The sequence below is a fragment of the Apis florea genome, unplaced genomic scaffold, assembly GCF_048593485.1.
Source record: "Apis florea isolate Af1SG1 unplaced genomic scaffold, ASM4859348v1 contig_2989_pilon, whole genome shotgun sequence".
Classification (NCBI taxonomy): Eukaryota; Metazoa; Arthropoda; class Insecta; order Hymenoptera; family Apidae; genus Apis; species Apis florea.
This window is the reverse complement of record NW_028256685.1, coordinates 30,403-47,032: the sequence shown is the minus strand read 5'-3', so window position 1 is coordinate 47,032 and position 16,630 is coordinate 30,403. Positions and strand designations below refer to the sequence as shown.

Sequence of the window (16,630 nt, the reverse complement as noted above, 5' to 3'; positions counted from 1 at the left end):
TTAATCGTCTTGTTATCGTTCATTTATTCAATCATGCGCATTAAAGTTTCCATTTTTGTTCGGTAAAATAATTATACTTTTATTTTTCATAATTTTTTTATTGCTTTAAATATTTTAATTAAAATTTTTCAAAATACAATTTTTTTATAAACTCTAAAATTTAAAAATTGATAAATTTTTAGGTTTTTTATTTTTTATAAGTGTACACGTTAGAACGTTACAATTACCTCCATTCGAACCAATAATAGTTGCAGTTTTTAATAATTTTTTAATACGAACATTTTCAAGTTCTTTAGATATATTATTCAACAATCTGTAACGATATTAAATCGTGTGTACAAAGTTCTTAAATTGTTTTTTATAAATCATCATAACAATAAAGAACAAATATATACGTACAAATTGTTAAGTTGACGTTCCAATGCTAATTTTCCGATGAAAAAATCAATATCTTTCCTATGATTAAACCAATAATTCCATTGAATTTCACATATAAATCTAGCAATACATGGTGGTGTCAAAGATGTTTCACTTCCATTTTCATCCTTCTATTTAACGCAAAAATTAACATAAAAATTAAAATGAAATTCGTAGTTAGAAATAATAATTAATAAAACAAAAATTGAATTGAAATCACCTTGGTAATGTTACTTTTTAGGTTTGCTAAGATATAATTCATATAAGCATCTTTATCTTTGACATTCGACCGTTTCCTTCTTCCCGATACAACTCCAAGCGGAAGAAGAACGGGATTCGTTGCTAAAGCAGCTGCTGCACCAATTAAAGCAACACCTGCCAATGCTTTTAAAGCCACAGCCTGATGCAAATGATAACAATCGATAATATCTTAAGAGATATGGTAAATAGATTAAGACATTGGCTACAAATTTAATCATCACCTTTTGCGCTTGAATATTCGGATGTGAGGGAGCATGTCCTCCTGAATGATTTGGCTCCACAGGTCCGAATTCTTCGCCATTAGCAAAAGTTCCTGAAATACCGTAACCACCACCACCAGAAACTGATCCTCCATAACTTGTTGGTCGACTAAAACTGTATCCTCCGTTATTAACATAACCATATTCTCCAGATACGCTGGAATCGTAACCACTGGGTTTTCGTGAACTCTCGCTTCCATAATTCGGCCGTGAACCAAATCTAATACTCGTGTAAAATTGCATTAAGCATTTGAAATATTAATAGGAAAATTGGAAGGAATTATACGTACTATCAAAGTAACTAAAGTTTACCTATCTCCTATTATACTTCCTTCGTAAAATACACCTCCAGAATAACTTCCACCTTCGGGTCTTTTTGTGCTTCCTGCTGGTGGTCCTTGAGTTTGCCAGCCGTATCTGGATATTATATTCTTTCGATTGTGCTTTTGTAAATTAACTGCATTAAAAAAAAAAAAAAAAAAATACCTATCAACTGGTAAACGTTCGTCGAATTTAATTGGATATCGATTGTTTTCCACAGGGATCCTACTGTAGTATGAGTCGGGTCGCATCGATGAATTAGAACCGTATTTGGATCCGCAGCAACTAGAACTTGCACGTCAATTCAAAATTCAACTTGCAATTCAAACGTGATGAAAAATAATTTCCAAAACAAATTTTTAAAATACTCGACTTATCTTTTGATTCGGATTCCAATCGTTGATCTGAAGCCCGTGATTGTTTATCCGAACGATCAAATTTCTCGTTACCAGACACTACGCTATTCAGGTACGAAAGTTTGGAAGAATTTTTATTACGCACGATATTCGCTAGTAACTTATTTTCGGATTGTTTTTTAACGAATTCAGAAGTTGTAACAAATTCATTACTTTTCGCTAATGAACAACAAATAACGCTATACGTTAGCAAAGCACAAATGAATTGCGACATCGTGATAATAAATCTCTAATTAGGTAATATATAATAATAGTTTTTCGAGAAGATTTTAATAGAAAGATGAACGTCACGAAGAAAAGTGATTCTTTCCATGAGTTTCACCTTTTTTATATAGTGGCCACGCATGGAGTATTGTCGCGCATTATACCCTTCAGGAGTGGTATCAGCTTTCTTCCTGTCGTTACTTTATTTCAGAAAGTTATTCGATGTACGATATATTATATAATAAGTTTTTTTTTTATTTTGTAATAATTTTATTCATATTATATTTAGCCTCTATATTTATTGCGTTATAAGCAATAGTTATTAAATATCACAAATATTATTTTCGATATGAAAATTTTATGGACTTAGTTGCGTCCCTGTAACGCACGAAGCATGACCAAAAGATGTGCAGAAGTGCACGTTGGTGAAAATAAAAGTGTCATCAGTAAGTCAACAATATTTTTACCGTCACGCTAAGAATTTAATTATCTTCGCTTTGTTGCCGCAGTTTTAAACGAAATTTCACATTTTGACAGAAAGAGCAACAGCAGATCAAATCTCGAAAGCGTTTTATTTGTAAAAAAGAATTATACATATCTATTACATATATGGATACATAAACAATGCTCGATCATATTTTTATTCTTGTAAATGGATCCGGAGCAGATGTCAATTTCGTCCAAATAGATAGGTTTGTCCCTTTTTAACTCTCGTTTACGAATTGGATAAATATTTGTTCATCATTTTTAAACTTCAACAGACTCATAAATATTTTTGTTTCTTTTTTCGAATAAAAATATTTCATTTTTTCATAAATATAATCAATGTTACAAAACACAATAGGATAATCTGTTCCGCCTGGGTATTTTTAGTGCCTGTCGACTTAATAACCGCGTGTGGTACCACGCATTACAACATTCTTGGTACAAAATTTATCCGTCTATTGTGCGTGCTAATCGTTTGCAAGTTCGAAACAAAAGAAACGACGAGGATTTTACAACTGTGACGAAAGGAAGTATTCACAGTTTATAATGAGGATTCGGACGGACAAAGAGCGTAGTTCCTATGAATGTCATCTTCTTAAAATTGAAATCGAACGAAACGTTTGAAATACATATATATATATATATAAAATATCTTATTCGTTCGTAACTAAAAAAGAAGCTAGCGAAAAGAGATTTTCTATTCCGTGCAAAGGGATTGAAGAGCGCGCAGAGACATTATGGAGCTAATTTAGAGAAGAAGAAAAAAAGAGGAGGGAAAGGTCGTGGATGGAACGGGATGATTCGTTACGCGGGCGAGGTAAAAAAGAGAAAAGAAAACGAAGAAAGAGGAGGCAGAGATGGGCGAGAGGGGTGACACGAGAGAAGATACGACGAGGACCAAGAGATCGCGGTATGGAGCAAGAGTGGAGTAATCAATACGCATTCACACGCGGTGGCTAGCATCCCGTTTCCATGGTAACCGACGCCGGCGCATGCGCAACCTGACCAACGTCATACCGTTATAGAAATTTACTTATCGTCAGAGACAAGTCCGTCCGTGTACGGCGCGGAACTACCAATCGGCGAGCTTCGACTCGCCGTTTCAGATATTCCACGTGCATACATGTATCGACATTGCGTTTTAAACCTATTGCAAATCGAGATGCAATCCGGATCCAATTCTACTTTTCAGCGTTCGTTACAACGTGCACAGCTCAACACCGAACGAAATGAATGAAATTCTGTTATCATTCGTCCCTTCATTACCGATACGTAACAGCGAAAAGCAATATATTCGTCCCTCTTGGATCGAAATATAGTTAATCGTGTACGATTGTTCCCACGATGATAGTCATGCTGATGTATCGTTGTCACTGTAGGGTACAGTAAAACGTTTGACTCTCGGATGTTCACCCCCCTCTGGCCAAGTCAGAGGGGATGGAGTTTGCGGGTAACAGGGGGTGATTCTCCTTCAGGCGCCTGCGTCGAGTCCTCGATGACGACTCGTCGAGGTAGGTGCTCGACCCGGACGCAGTACGGAAGAAACGTCGAGCACGCAGAGTGCCGTCCTCGTGACACATCTTACTCTCTTTTTTTTTTTTCGATCCATGGCAACAAGAAAACGTGGGAAAGCTTGCCCGGTGAATCGTCGAATTATCGAGAAGAATTGTCGAACATTGTTCGGTGAGCCTATACAGTTGGACGACGATCATTACGCGATGCCCCCCATCGTTTTCTGTCGTTGCAGTGACCGTAAATGAGGAGGACAGTTATCACATCCGAGGATGATTTATCAATGGCTCGATGTCGCGGCAAAAATAAAAGTAACCTGCAATTTTTGAATGATTTCGAACGGTACAAGTGATATTTCATCCGACATCTTTTTCCGACGATCAACGTTTATCGTATTGCAAATGTATCGTGTAGTGAATGAATAGTATGGTCAATATGTCGCGGTGAGGCAATTTGAGGATGAGCCTAGGACGAGTCTCGTCTATGGTGCGTCTATGTAAGGAAAAAAAAAAAAAAAAAAATATCAGGGAAGGATCAACGCTCGGCCTGTCGATCGTTGTTACACTGCCACCATCGGAAACAACAGGTTGAATCAGTGATATAGTAACATCAAGTAATATACGAAGAGATCGTTCGAAGCCGAGATTTCACAGTTGCATGCAGTGTAAACGATTCTCGGGCCACGTCATCTCGAACCAATTAGACGATGTATTTCCGGCAAATCGCCAAGGTTAACCGCCGATAAGCATCCCGAGATGTTCTTACCACCATAAAGACAGGCTTAGTCGCATTTAATCGGTTGCATGTGGGTCACAAGTTGCATCCGCCAAACCTAACCGGATAGAAGGTTTACCGAGTAGAGAGGTAAGCTTGTTAAATTGCGTTACGCTCCACCGTTACCGCGCTTCCACTAATACGTAACTAGTTGTAATTAATTGTTCTCTTCTTAATGGCTCTTGATTGTATATTTCTCATATTTTTCGGCGGGATTCTTCGAGAATTATCGTGGGTCGAAGCAGCAGCCGAAAACCAACTTAACCTCTTTATCTGCAGCTTACAAAAAATTTCGATCACGCGTTTCTTCGTTTACAGCATGCGAACGAATGATGGAACGAAGAGAGAAGGAATTTCTTGAAATTTCTGGATAAATTGTAAATCGTCGAATCGGTTGGGTCGAAAAGTCACGTGGTGGATGGAGTTTACAGTGTCCTTAACCTTCCGGAAAAATCAATTGTTCGCTTAATAATCAGATGTGGTCTCAGGTGTCTTCTTAAGTCTAGATCGAAGGAAATGGATGATTTAAGAATGGAATTGTTTGCCACGTGAAATGCTCGCGTTCGTATCTCGAAGAGAAATTAAAGTAGAAGATGCAATTTTTCTCTCTCGATCTTGGCATTCTTCCCTGAGAGGTTATTCCCCCGAATATTTGTCTGACGTTAAATATTCTTCCCAACTGTATACCCGATACATTCGATAACATTGGCTAGAAGTAAAAGTGGCGTCGTCAGCGACAACACACTTTTCGAATCTTTGTTTGTCGTTTGCATTAATTTCATTTATAGAAACCTAACTGAGACGTATAATGCTCAGGGACACCGATACAGCGAGCATCAAGGGACAAGGATTATCACGTTTGGATCACATTATATCTGTGATTTTGTTCTTTTTAAGGTTTCATTTTGCGTCATGCATCGCACAGTTTGAATACACGAGCGAACACCGAATTGAACATTTTCTATTGAAATGAGAAATTGTGAGAGATGTCGCGGGAATCAAGAAACACGTTTCACGCCTTGTTATATTGCCCGTCACCCGTGATGACACTTTACAGGCGTTGTTTGCCCGATTCCCATCAAACGTAGTCGCATCAGAAATGCGTGGGGTTATTCCTACCGCAAGTGACACTAGTGACACGCTCGAGGGTTTCTAGTGGGTGTCGTTCAAAATACGAGTCAAACGAGGTGGGGACGTTTTACATCGTAACGCGATGTTGACAGGAAACAAGCCTCCCCTCCTCCGTACGTGGATTCTTCAAAGGAACGTTTCGCGAGATTAAAAATTCGAACGATTCGATCGACACGATGATGACAAATTTTCCTCGTCTCCTCTGGGAAAAGCGACGTACGCTGGACGTACTTTTCGAGTTCGATGCTCGCTCGAAACGTGAGAAAAAAAAAAAAACAAGAAAAACGCGAAGAGAGACGAGGGAAAAAATGAAGGAGAGAGAGAGAGAGAGAGAGAAAAAACTGGGCGGTGAAAAGTGGTTCTTTGCATGCACATCCACCGTAATGAGAGAGTCATTCTTGATTCTCTCGCGAGTGAAACTTCTTCGCGCGAAAGACGAATCCGTCATCTGCATAATTGAAAACTGTGCACTTGCGAGTAAAGAGAAAAAGAGAGAAAATATTCACGAATCTCCATTCTGACTGGAGAAAGAATTTACGAGGTATGCATACAACGCATTTTTCTCCACGGGGGCCAAATAATCGATACCGCGCGATACGCCGTGAAAATACCACGCTACTTCTCGTTTCTTTAATCCCGCCTTTTCCACGACGAACGAGGGGAGCCCGCTTTTTCCTTTCTTAAAAAACGTACGTCGTTGAAAATATTTATCGAAAATGTAAAATCGCGTTATTTTCGCGACGACTCGTCGGGAACAGTGCAGCGGAAACGTCGTCTACGAGGAGGAAGGAAGGAAGGGGTGATCCTGGAACGAGCAACGAAACGGGCAAAGGAACATCGCGTGATACAGAAATCAAGAGAAGTGCGAGCGTCGACGCGGATGGAGGAAATTGTCTGACTGCCCTCCCTTTTCGGTAACGCATCCATCCCCCTCGAGTGACTCGAGTTAACCAGAAAGAGGGAGGGAGAAGAAAGGCTTTCAAGCGGAATGGTGGTCGGGGAGGGGAGGGAGAATCAAAATCTGGCCGAATCTCGAAGCTGGGAAAAATAAAATTCCCGCCACGGGTCGATAACGCGCCTCGTCGAGGGGCGTTCGAAGAAAGAGAAACGCTCGAAGATGAGATATCGAACAAGGGAGAAAATTTATTTTTAATAAAATTTATCGAAACTCCTTTCGAGGAGTAAGTTCGATGAAAATTGTTTTCTCCATAGTTGTTCGATCCTCGAGGAAAACTTTTCTTTTTCGAAAATGGATCGATGGAAAAATATGTCTCGGTGGAAAAGTAAGCGCGCGTAATAATCCTCGTGTAGGCAGGGCGTGGAAACGTGATGTAACGCGCAAGAGAGACGACGGAAAGCATATTGAAAGCAAACGAGAAGAAACGAGCCGTGTCTCGCAAATTTCCGGGTCAGACGGCGTTTCATATCGATTTGACAAAGTGCGAAAACACAAGGAGGGAATATTATGAAGACCTTCTCCCGTTCTCAACACATCTACATTTCCGTACATTTGAATGAAACCGCCCACCGTTAATCCCTTAACGAGATTTAGAGATGTCGACGATTGAATTCGACGAAAATAATAAATTTTTATAATATTCGTTCGGACACAAGCAAAGTTTCGCTTTCCCTCGCTCGAGATTTCCCTCCCGTTTCCTTGCTGCACAACCTATATGGTGTATACCACGGGGGAATCCCATTTGTAGTATCGGCGAGGAGCGTCTACCGGCGAGCATATTGCTTCCCAGACCTATTTGCGTACGCGTGTTTGGGGCGCGTGAGGGTGCATTCGTTTACCAGAAACTCGATTTCCTAGCTTCGGTAATTGAATTTCAAGTACGTCTACGTGGGCAGCTGTTGATACGTTTAAGGCCAATATGGGTGGATCATCACGTCGGATTAAACGGATCGAAAAAAACTCGATCCTGTCGTACAGTTTCATACATCATTAGATCTGTTTACGAAAAATAATACTTGCACCTCGTTTCTTAGCAATTGATAAAAATTCGTCCCAATTTTTTAAATCTACTTCGAAAACTAATTGGAGATCGTCCGCAGGGAGAAAATGTGGAGCTCGGTTACTGCGGCTGGCACTGAAAACGGGCCCGCACCACCTTCCAGAAGCAAGCACAGCGCCACTTTGCTCTCCGGCCACGTATATCTCCTCGGAGGACGGAACGGCAATCTTCCCCTCAAAGATCTTTGGCGATACAGCCTCGGTAAGTGATAATTACCGCCCGCTTTTAATTTCTCTCTCTCTCTCTCTCTCTCTCTCTGCTCTTTCGAAGCTAAACGTTTTGCCTGTGCTCGAAAGGCAAGCTAGACTCGTGAGAATAAAGAAAATAAAAGTCCTCTTGGTAATTGCACAGAGAGGAGGGGGTATTAATACGCGATGTCTGAGCACCGTGAACACACGGAAACAACATCTCTGACCAACGCCACCCTACCCCATCTCGCTCGGTGAACGAGAGGGTGCGCGACGGAATTTAAACGGGGTTCAGCCTGATCAATAACACGCCATTATTAAAGCCCATACGTCCGTATCAAGTAAATCCGCGATACTCCACAATTATATCCATTGGAGGATATTACGAATTAATTGCCCGATGTTTCGAGAGAATTATTATAATTACATTCCAGTTCAACGAAGCTCCTGGCCAAGCTTTCGATCGATCGATAAATCGGATAATTCTTCGGCGAAAGGTTTTTAAATTCGGTGGAAATTTTGGAAAATGTGAAGCGAGTTCGTTCAATAATAAGAGAAGTTGCGAATGTTGTTTGATCGTGCGTTCGAACGGCGCGATTCGCCCTATTCATCAGCGGGGATTGTTCGAGTACGAGTTCGGGTGAATATTAAAGCGGTATCAGAAGGGGTTGGTTTGTCTCCTGGGGGCAAAATACTATCCGAGAACAGCCCTTGGCGTGTTTTAAAAGCGACGTCGATGCACTCGGCCCCGGCAAAAGTATTATCCCGACCGCAAGAGCTGCGTGTTCTCCTCGCCCTCTGCTGCGAGTTTTCGAAGAGAGTTATCACTTGAATCGTCGGTCCGCGATTTCTGAGAACAACAGATCGAAGATTAACAATCGCTCTAATCTAGTCCGTTTCTTCCCGATCTTTTTCTTCGATAACAAGTTCCCTGTTCCTGTGAACAGCATTTTTCAACGGGACAAAAGAAGTGCATTGCTTCTTCTTCTTCTTCTTCTTCGTGGCTCTGGCTAGATACGACACGTTTGCTCGTAATCAATATCGGGCATCTTTAGTGCCAGACCACTGCAGCCACTTCACCCAACACATTATGACTCTTATGTAAATTTCACTCTCTTTGTTCTCGAGCACGTTCCACGGGGACTGCGATATTGTAAGCGGTGAAAAAAAAAAAAAAATCTCCTTCCTTCACTCCTTCGCGATATGTATATATATATATATATAACTTCGCGCGCCGTTGATTTCGTTTATTTTTTTTCCCCGAGTAGATTAGGGGAGCGTCCCTTTTCGCAAAACTTTTCGCGAAGGGTAAAGAAAGAAGAGCGTCTTCTTGTTAAATCCGATGCAAGTTTTAACTCACCCTTCGTTAAACGAATTCAGGTTTCTTTCGATTCCTTTTCTTGTGCAAGAAGATCGTGCTTCGACGAAAAAGAATCTCTCGCTCTTCGATTATTATTATTATTATCTCTCGAACTTGCGTCCTTGGCGCTGCTTACACTTAATCCCGCTCTCTTTACATCCTCCACCTTCGTTTCTTAAGAAGCCCCAACCGCTTGGAGGAGGATTTATTCGAGGGAGGCAGATTGCCGGGGCGGGTGAAAGCGTGATTTACCGAGTCGAGAAAGATTCCTAGTATCCCGGTGTATCCTCCAGAGATCGCCTCTCCCCCGCTTTTAATTTTGCGCAACGTTGATACAACTCTTCACCTCCTTGGTCTTCCTCCACTTTCGTAAAAATAAGGTTTCCTCCTCTTTTTAACGTATCGCGAGGAATAGTTAACGATAATTAAAATTAAAATCGCGTTGGAGGAAAGGTTTGCGCGTCGTTGTGCGTCCAAGTGGAAACACTGGTGGTATTTTTTTCTTTTTTTTTTTTTTCTAGCCACGCGACTTGATCCCCCTCGTCGAGGAGGGGAGAAGCGTAAATCTGCCTGGCGAAAACACCTGTTTTGGGATAACGAGTCGACGCGTGTTAACCCTTTCTTTTATTTTCTTTTCCCAGCCGACAGTAAATGGGAGGAATTGCATCCTGGGGGGGAGAGGCCGCCGGCGCTCCAGGAGCACAGCGCGGTAGCTTACAAGGATTGCCTTTATATTTTTGGGGGAGAGCTCGGCTTTTCCGCGGGCACGGAAACGCCGCTTTGGGTCTACAATGTCAAGGTAACGTATCATCGCCTCGGGCGGATTCCAACCCTTTTCCAAACAAGCTTACATGTGTCGTATGGATCGAAGAGGAAACCGGCAAGATGCGCGAACAATAATGCTCTCTCTCAGATCTGTCTTGTAAATTTCGTTTAGTCGAAATTTCGAATTTAACCGATTCGATTTATCGGGAAAATCGGGTAGCCTCGAGGGTAGCCTCACACCCCTCGTCGACACACCCGTTCGAGGGGTAAATCGAACGAAAACCAGACCACGTTGGCCTCGATTGACAATATCTTGCCTCGACGATTTCAAATTGATTATTGATTCCCTTAAGTTTTTGCCTTCGATTAAAAAACCCTTTCAATTATCTGTCCAAGGTAGAAGAAAGGGAAAGCTGGGGATAAAAATCTTAGGGTCCTTATATACGTCACGTTTCTCACCGAATCTGAGCGGAGCAATTTTTGCCAACAACCGGTGTCCACACCTCTCCTCCCCCGAAATTGAACGGCGCTATCCTCCCAAGGGTTTCCCTACCCTCGACCTGTATGCGTTGCTGATCATTAAAAATTGATAAATAAGTCCACGTATTGGTCCTTTTCTTCGCGTTAATAGTTTATCGCGTTCCTTTCAACGGAGTAAATAAAAAAATAGAGGAGGAGGAAGAGGAAGAAGGGAAGAACCCGCGATAATTATACGTATATATAAAAAATTGTCTTCGTTTAATTTTTCAAAAATCTAAACTTTCCTCCTCCACTCGGTTGCCATGGTTACTTATCTTGCTTGCTCCTGTGCATTTTTACTCATTGAACCATGACACGGGGACACTCCCCGTCTGCTTGTCTCCTCCTGTAATGTATTATTGAAATCCGCGTTACGAATGCGCCCGGCAAACCCGATTGGTTAAGCCAGAGGGGTTGCTTCGCGGTTTGCTCTCTTTCCACTCGTCTTCCCTTCGTGCCTCGTTAAAATTCTCTCTGCCGTTCTGGCGAAAGAAAAAAAAAAAAAGAAAAATTGTATTCTAGATCCTTCCTCTTTCCTCTTCTCTCCTTCCCTTTTTTTAATTCGAAAAGATCGATTCGAAAAACTGCTCGCGCCGTTTTCTCCAACTAATTTCGCAGCGTTTTAACGTCGATGGCGGATTATTTAGCTAGCTTATTCCACCCTCTCCTCGCGGGGTAGACGCAAGTGGCTGTACACACCTATCAACTTTAGGCACGTACTTCGAGTTACGTAATTACTTTCAGCACCCCTGCTATACATAGCTTATACACCTTCTTTCTCTCTTCGTTTGCATGCAGGACCGCATTCTCCTTTCCTCCCGTTGAAACTACGTTGACCGACTCGAGATAGAAAAGACTCGGTGATTGCCTATTTCAGAAATATTGTATAATTCACGGATCCCCGTTATTTCTCTCCTATCTTTTGTGATATCGGCTATTTTTTTTTTTTCCCTCCCCCTCCTTTCTAATACGTCCTTCCCCCTGGAACAAATCGTGCGTTACTCGCATCCTACATCTTTTCATCAATGTTCCTTTTTTTTTTTTTTTTCAAGGTGAAGTTTTAATAATAGATCGATGCGTTCGACGAGCGAGAGCTTTATACGCTTCTCTCTCTCTCTCTCTCTCTCTCTCTCTCTCTCTCTCCTCATCGAATAATTTCGAGAGGAAATATAATTTTTGCGATCTGAAAAATAAGATGAGTTGGAACGTCTTTTTTTTTTGTGATTCGAGACGAAATTAGAACACTCGTCCAACTCGAGATCTGTGTATTTGTGATTGTGAAAAGTGATGTCAAATTGGAGACGATTGTCCGAACAAAATTAACGCTTATGGAAGAAAGATAATTTCCTTTTTCCTCGAACAATAGGCACAAAAAAGGTATACTTTTCAAATCTTGAAATGATGAGAGACAAGGGAAGAAGATGTATTAACAGTTATATCATATCATTATACTCCGTGTTATTTGATTTACAAAGTGTAGTTTAAAAGTTACAAATACGAGGAAAGATTTTTCATCTACGATGAAAATACAAGCGTGAAAACAACTCTGGCTGCGATAAACGATCTTTCTTCGTGCACATTTTTGGAGAAGTAGCGAAATTAATCGAAAACGTTCGTTTCCAGACGAACGTGTGGAGGAAGGTAAGAGCGCAACGGGGTTGCGCGGTTCCAAGAGGTCGAAGAGGTCACACCGCTTTGGTCCACCGTGGCCAGATGCTCATCTACGGTGGCTACCAAGACTTACGTGGCAGCTCCCCTGAATTATGGGCGTTTCATTTCGGTAAAGAAAAATATAAATTATTTATATAATATTTTAAAGATATATAATGAACGTAATGTAATCAGAGACAGAATCGTGGCATCTTCTGTCCTCGAGCGAGAGCGGGCCAGCGGCGAGGCACAAACACTCGGCCGTGTTGCACGGGGACGCGATGTACATTTACGGCGGTATGACAGATCTGCAAGAGAGAAGCGATTGCTGGCGATGGGACGTGAACACTGCCTCTTGGTGCCTGTTGAGGAATAAACCTGGGCCGGGACCCCTTCACGGCCACGCAGCCTGCAGGCTGCCCAGTTGTATGCTGATTTTCGGCGGGGAGAGCGGCGGTTTGGCCACGAACGAGCTGTGGAGGTTTCATTTCGGTAAAGTTTGAATCGAAGTTGTATCCCAACTTGATCAGTTATAAAATGAAAATCGAAATTTGAAATTTGTGGAAAGGCACGGAGACGTGGGAGAAATTGTCAGTGCCGGGCCCCAAACCCCAGCCGAGAGCGGAAAGCGTCGCGTTGGCGGTTTCCGAGCTGCTGATCCGAGGGACCAATATCGATAGCTCGAAGCCGAAACCGAAGAATCAAAGGACGAGGCTGTGCAACAACAGGATATCGCCTAATGAGGCGCCGGCAAGGCCGAGCTTTCTCAAGGAAATTTCCAAATTATCCCAGATCAATCTGTCACGGTTGAGCCACCCGACCAAGTGCAGCTATTCCGTTTTAAGTGGGCAGGACGACAACGAGGAGAGCCCCCAAGAGGTACACAACGTGTTATTTCAATAAGATAAATAACAACCTCGTCTCTTTTTCTTTCTTTCTTTCTTTCCAAAGATACACGCGCACCCACCGTTTTTTCCTTCACGCACACACGAAACGCATGTGACAAATACAAGCCTGCCTGCAGGCGAATACGTATTATCCGTTTCAGCAAGTGGACTCGGAGGTTTGCGAGCCGTCCACGGGGATGGTGAAGTCGCGGAGCGCGAACACGTTGGCCCGTCGAAGGCAAAAACCTCCGGAGTCGAAAAGCGTGGACACAGCCAGTTGCAACAGCCAGGCGGGCAACAGTTCCGGGATGACCAGAGACCCGATCTCGGTGCCGAATTTCCGTGCGCTCACCTTACCCACCCCTGTTCTCACGCCCGTCGAAGCAGCGAGGCTCGTGTTCGTCGACCTGGACGAGAACAGCGACAACGAAGAGGAACGAACGGAGCCTCCTACCTCGAGGCTGATCGAGGTGCAAGAGGAAAAACGGTAGGAGATGTCTGGTGTAAGTGAGAAAAGAAGAACGAAAAAAGGTGAAAAATGGTAATTTGCAGAGACTTTGCGGCCGTGCACCAGGCTTGCCAACCGACGCGGGGCGAGAGTTACAGCTCGCATCTTTACGAGGCCGCCCTTCAAACGCCGAAAACCCCGACCACTTCGAAAATTCCTACCTCGGCGTCGGTCCGATTCGCCGACTTGGAGGAGGGCGAGGAATCGACGTCGGATTACGCGAGCATAGAGGCGAGAAGTCCTGGGGATCCTCTGGCCGACGACGATTGGCCGACCGGTCGAAAGGGGAAACAATATAGGCCGATGGCCACGCCGTCGACGATACGCGAGGGCCAATTCGGCTTCTGCAATCCGAATTACCTTGGGCTGGACGAGGCGAAGAATCATCACTACCATCACCATCATCAGCAGCAACAGCAACAGCAACAACAGCAGCAGCAGCAGCAAGCTCAAGACGGGAAGTACGCGAAATTGTTGAACAGCCCACCGGACAGTGTTTTAGAGGACGAGCCAGGGAGATCCGCGTCGCAAACATTCGCGGAACTGTTGGAGCTTCAAGAAATCAAAAGGGTGCCGAGGGCGCCGCCTAAAAGTTTGCCGTTAGGCTCCCCGTCGAGGAGAGCGGTGAGTGCGTCGAGAGCCGAAAGGCAGAGGGCAAAGGTGGCCGCGATTGAGGAGGCGGAGACACCCTCGTACGGGCCAGCGCCGCTTTACGTGTTTCTGGTTGGAGGGAAGGAGAAGGGCCAGGTCACGGTGTTCGCGAGGCCCGTTTCATTATGGAAATTGCAATTAGCGCCACACATCTTTTAAAGAAAAGAAAGAACGATAAGTACGTTCGTTCATTTTATCTTGTATTTTTTCATTATAATATCTTATCTAACGTTTCTCTCGAAGATTTCCGTCGATCCCGAGCCGAATCGAAGAAAGATTTTTTTTTTTTTTTTTTTCCTCTTCAAAAAGACTTCGGAATGTTATATCATTGCAATTAATCGTGTTTAAGCTCGTAGAAAGAGAGGGCTTTTCTAGTTTTCTATTATTAATGATACTTATTGTTGAATACAACGCGTTCAGGTATATTTATATATATATACGCACTTTACTTCAAAACTCTGTCAAGTCCATTTTTCTAGTCATTTTTTTACAAATAGTATTCAACTGTTTTAAATATTCGATATTATGTCGGAAAGTATATAATTAATATTAACAGTGCAATATGTGATTAGAATTGTAAGTAATTACTTATTATTTAGAGTTTACAATAAGTCGGATAATATATATATATATATATATATATATATATATATTATTATTCCACAGTTATTTTCTTTAAATTATTTTTCTTCTTTTTCTACGTCTGATTATCATTATGTTAAATTATATTGAACATTTAAAAATATCATGTTATATAAAATAATTTTAAAAATGATATTTATGATATTCTACCTCTTTTCTTTTGAATAAATATATTTGAATACTATATTGTTAAATAAGTACCAATATTAATGATATTCTCTATAAATGATATAACATGCACACGATTGTTGATTTGTTTATCTGTATACAGATAATAATAGTATGTATTTCTGAATTCAAATTTAATTCATTGATATTCTCTATTTCTTCGTTTATTTTGCCATTTGCATTTTAAAATAATTGTAATAGTAATCAACATAAATCATATATATTTTTAGATCAGTGAATGAAACTGCGAAATATCGAATCGATTCTTTAATAATGATTGTTCTATTATTTAGTTTACAGAGTAAATGTTAATACCAAAGCGCAAAGTCAAACGAGTGAAATGTGCAATCCTTTGTCTACGACTGCGTCCTTTCAATCTTAAGTAAATGATATACATGGTAGTATCTTATAAGAATTATGATTAAGATCGAAACTTTAGATCCACGTTTATTATAATGATACAATTTTTCATATTATAGTGAATAATAATACGAGTGATAGATTATTTAAATTTTTTGATTCGAAAATTGAGAGATAACATCAAAAGACTCGCCTGATCTGCGCTTAACTGCCATCGACTGTGAACATGATATGCATAGAGAATAAAATAGAATTAAAATGTATAAGCTCGACGTGTAACGTTTGACGTTTAAAACATTCTGAATATTAATGGAAATCAATGTGTGATTGTGCCCAATGTGAATAATTAAAGTACGTTTCAATTAAAAATTAGATTTTTATAAGAAGATAGATAAATTTTAAGTGGAATTTTCTCGAATCCGCGGACTGGACTAAAAAAAAAATCTAGAAATAATTAATGAAAATTAATACGATTGATTTTTGTTTTAACTTCATCACGAAAAAAGGTATTTCTAACGCGCGAAACGTACAATCGTATAAAAGTGAAAAAAATTGTGTTCTAAAATATTATAGGGAATATGTATAAAACAAAAGAATCAATGAAGTCAAAAGTCCCTAACTATGACTGTATTTATGATGCTAGCATAGTATCATAGATATGATAGATATATCATAAGCGAAGAAAATGGTAAAATACGATGGAAGGTTCTCTTGTTCATGTAGAGTTTTTATGCCCACAAAGGCCCAATACATGTAATCCATCCATATAGTAGCAAAGGTCAACGTGGAACCTCATAGGCTGAATATTAAAACATTTTGTATTCATAATAATTTTATATTCATTTCATACGAAACGAAATAAGAATGGAAAAATTTATCTGTCCAAATGTTAATTTCTTCTGTAGAATATTTTATAATAATAAAGCTGTGTTTAGGATTTAGTAAGGGCATGTGCAATATGTACATATTATATAAATGTATATAAGTATTCTTTGTTGAAATTAAAACACAACTCTGTTTAACAAAATTATTTTTGGTAATATTCAGCTAGAGGCCGCAAGCACCCGAAAAAAAAAAAAATCAATGTTTTCCATTCGTAGCACTAGTAAATTTTACATTTCACAATCATTGT

General features: G+C 40.9%; 2 protein-coding genes across 8 annotated transcripts; one reads left to right on the top strand and one right to left on the bottom strand.

Annotated features, from left to right (window-relative positions):
- Positions 1-77: 77 nt before the first annotated feature.
- Positions 78-1,889, bottom strand: LOC100865798 (uncharacterized). The gene is made up of 7 exons (XM_086907876.1): positions 1,633-1,889; positions 1,425-1,550; positions 1,251-1,355; positions 900-1,158; positions 638-817; positions 400-548; positions 78-313 (listed from the first exon to the last, which is right to left on the bottom strand). The coding sequence occupies exons 1-7, from the start codon at positions 1,887-1,889 to the stop codon at positions 154-156; spliced, it is 1,236 nt and encodes a 411-aa protein (XP_086764002.1). The 3' UTR covers positions 78-153.
- LOC100870550 (uncharacterized) lies at positions 799-16,525 on the top strand. Of its 7 annotated transcripts, none has more exons than XM_086907867.1 (9): positions 1,949-2,325; positions 2,417-2,571; positions 7,841-8,001; positions 9,990-10,147; positions 12,256-12,412; positions 12,478-12,774; positions 12,851-13,161; positions 13,331-13,656; positions 13,722-16,525. In XM_086907867.1, exons 2-9 carry the CDS (start codon positions 2,504-2,506, stop codon positions 14,485-14,487), a joined length of 2,244 nt encoding a protein of 747 aa, XP_086763993.1. In that variant the 5' UTR covers positions 1,949-2,325; positions 2,417-2,503; the 3' UTR covers positions 14,488-16,525. The 7 variants fall into 7 exon arrangements, with proteins under 7 accessions (XP_086763996.1, XP_086763995.1, XP_086763993.1 ...); XM_086907866.1 differs by having other exon boundaries at positions 13,307-13,656; XM_086907870.1 differs by lacking the exons at positions 1,949-2,325; positions 2,417-2,571 and adding an exon at positions 799-859 and having other exon boundaries at positions 13,307-13,656.
- Positions 16,526-16,630: the final 105 nt, after the last annotated feature.

Coding starts and splice junctions, on each gene's coding strand:
- LOC100865798 (XM_086907876.1), bottom strand. CDS start 1,889: ATGTCGCAATTCATTTGTGCTTTGCTAACGTATAGCGTTATTTGTTGT. Junction 1,356..1,424: donor GAACGTTTACCAGTTGATAG/GTATTTTTTTTT, acceptor TATAATATCCAG/ATACGGCTGGCAAACTCAAG. Junction 549..637: donor TAAAAAGTAACATTACCAAG/GTGATTTCAATT, acceptor TGCGTTAAATAG/AAGGATGAAAATGGAAGTGA.
- LOC100870550 (XM_086907866.1), top strand. CDS start 2,504: ATGCTCGATCATATTTTTATTCTTGTAAATGGATCCGGAGCAGATGTC. Junction 8,002..9,989: donor TCTTTGGCGATACAGCCTCG/GTAAGTGATAAT, acceptor TTCTTTTCCCAG/CCGACAGTAAATGGGAGGAA. Junction 13,657..13,721: donor GAGGTGCAAGAGGAAAAACG/GTAGGAGATGTC, acceptor GGTAATTTGCAG/AGACTTTGCGGCCGTGCACC.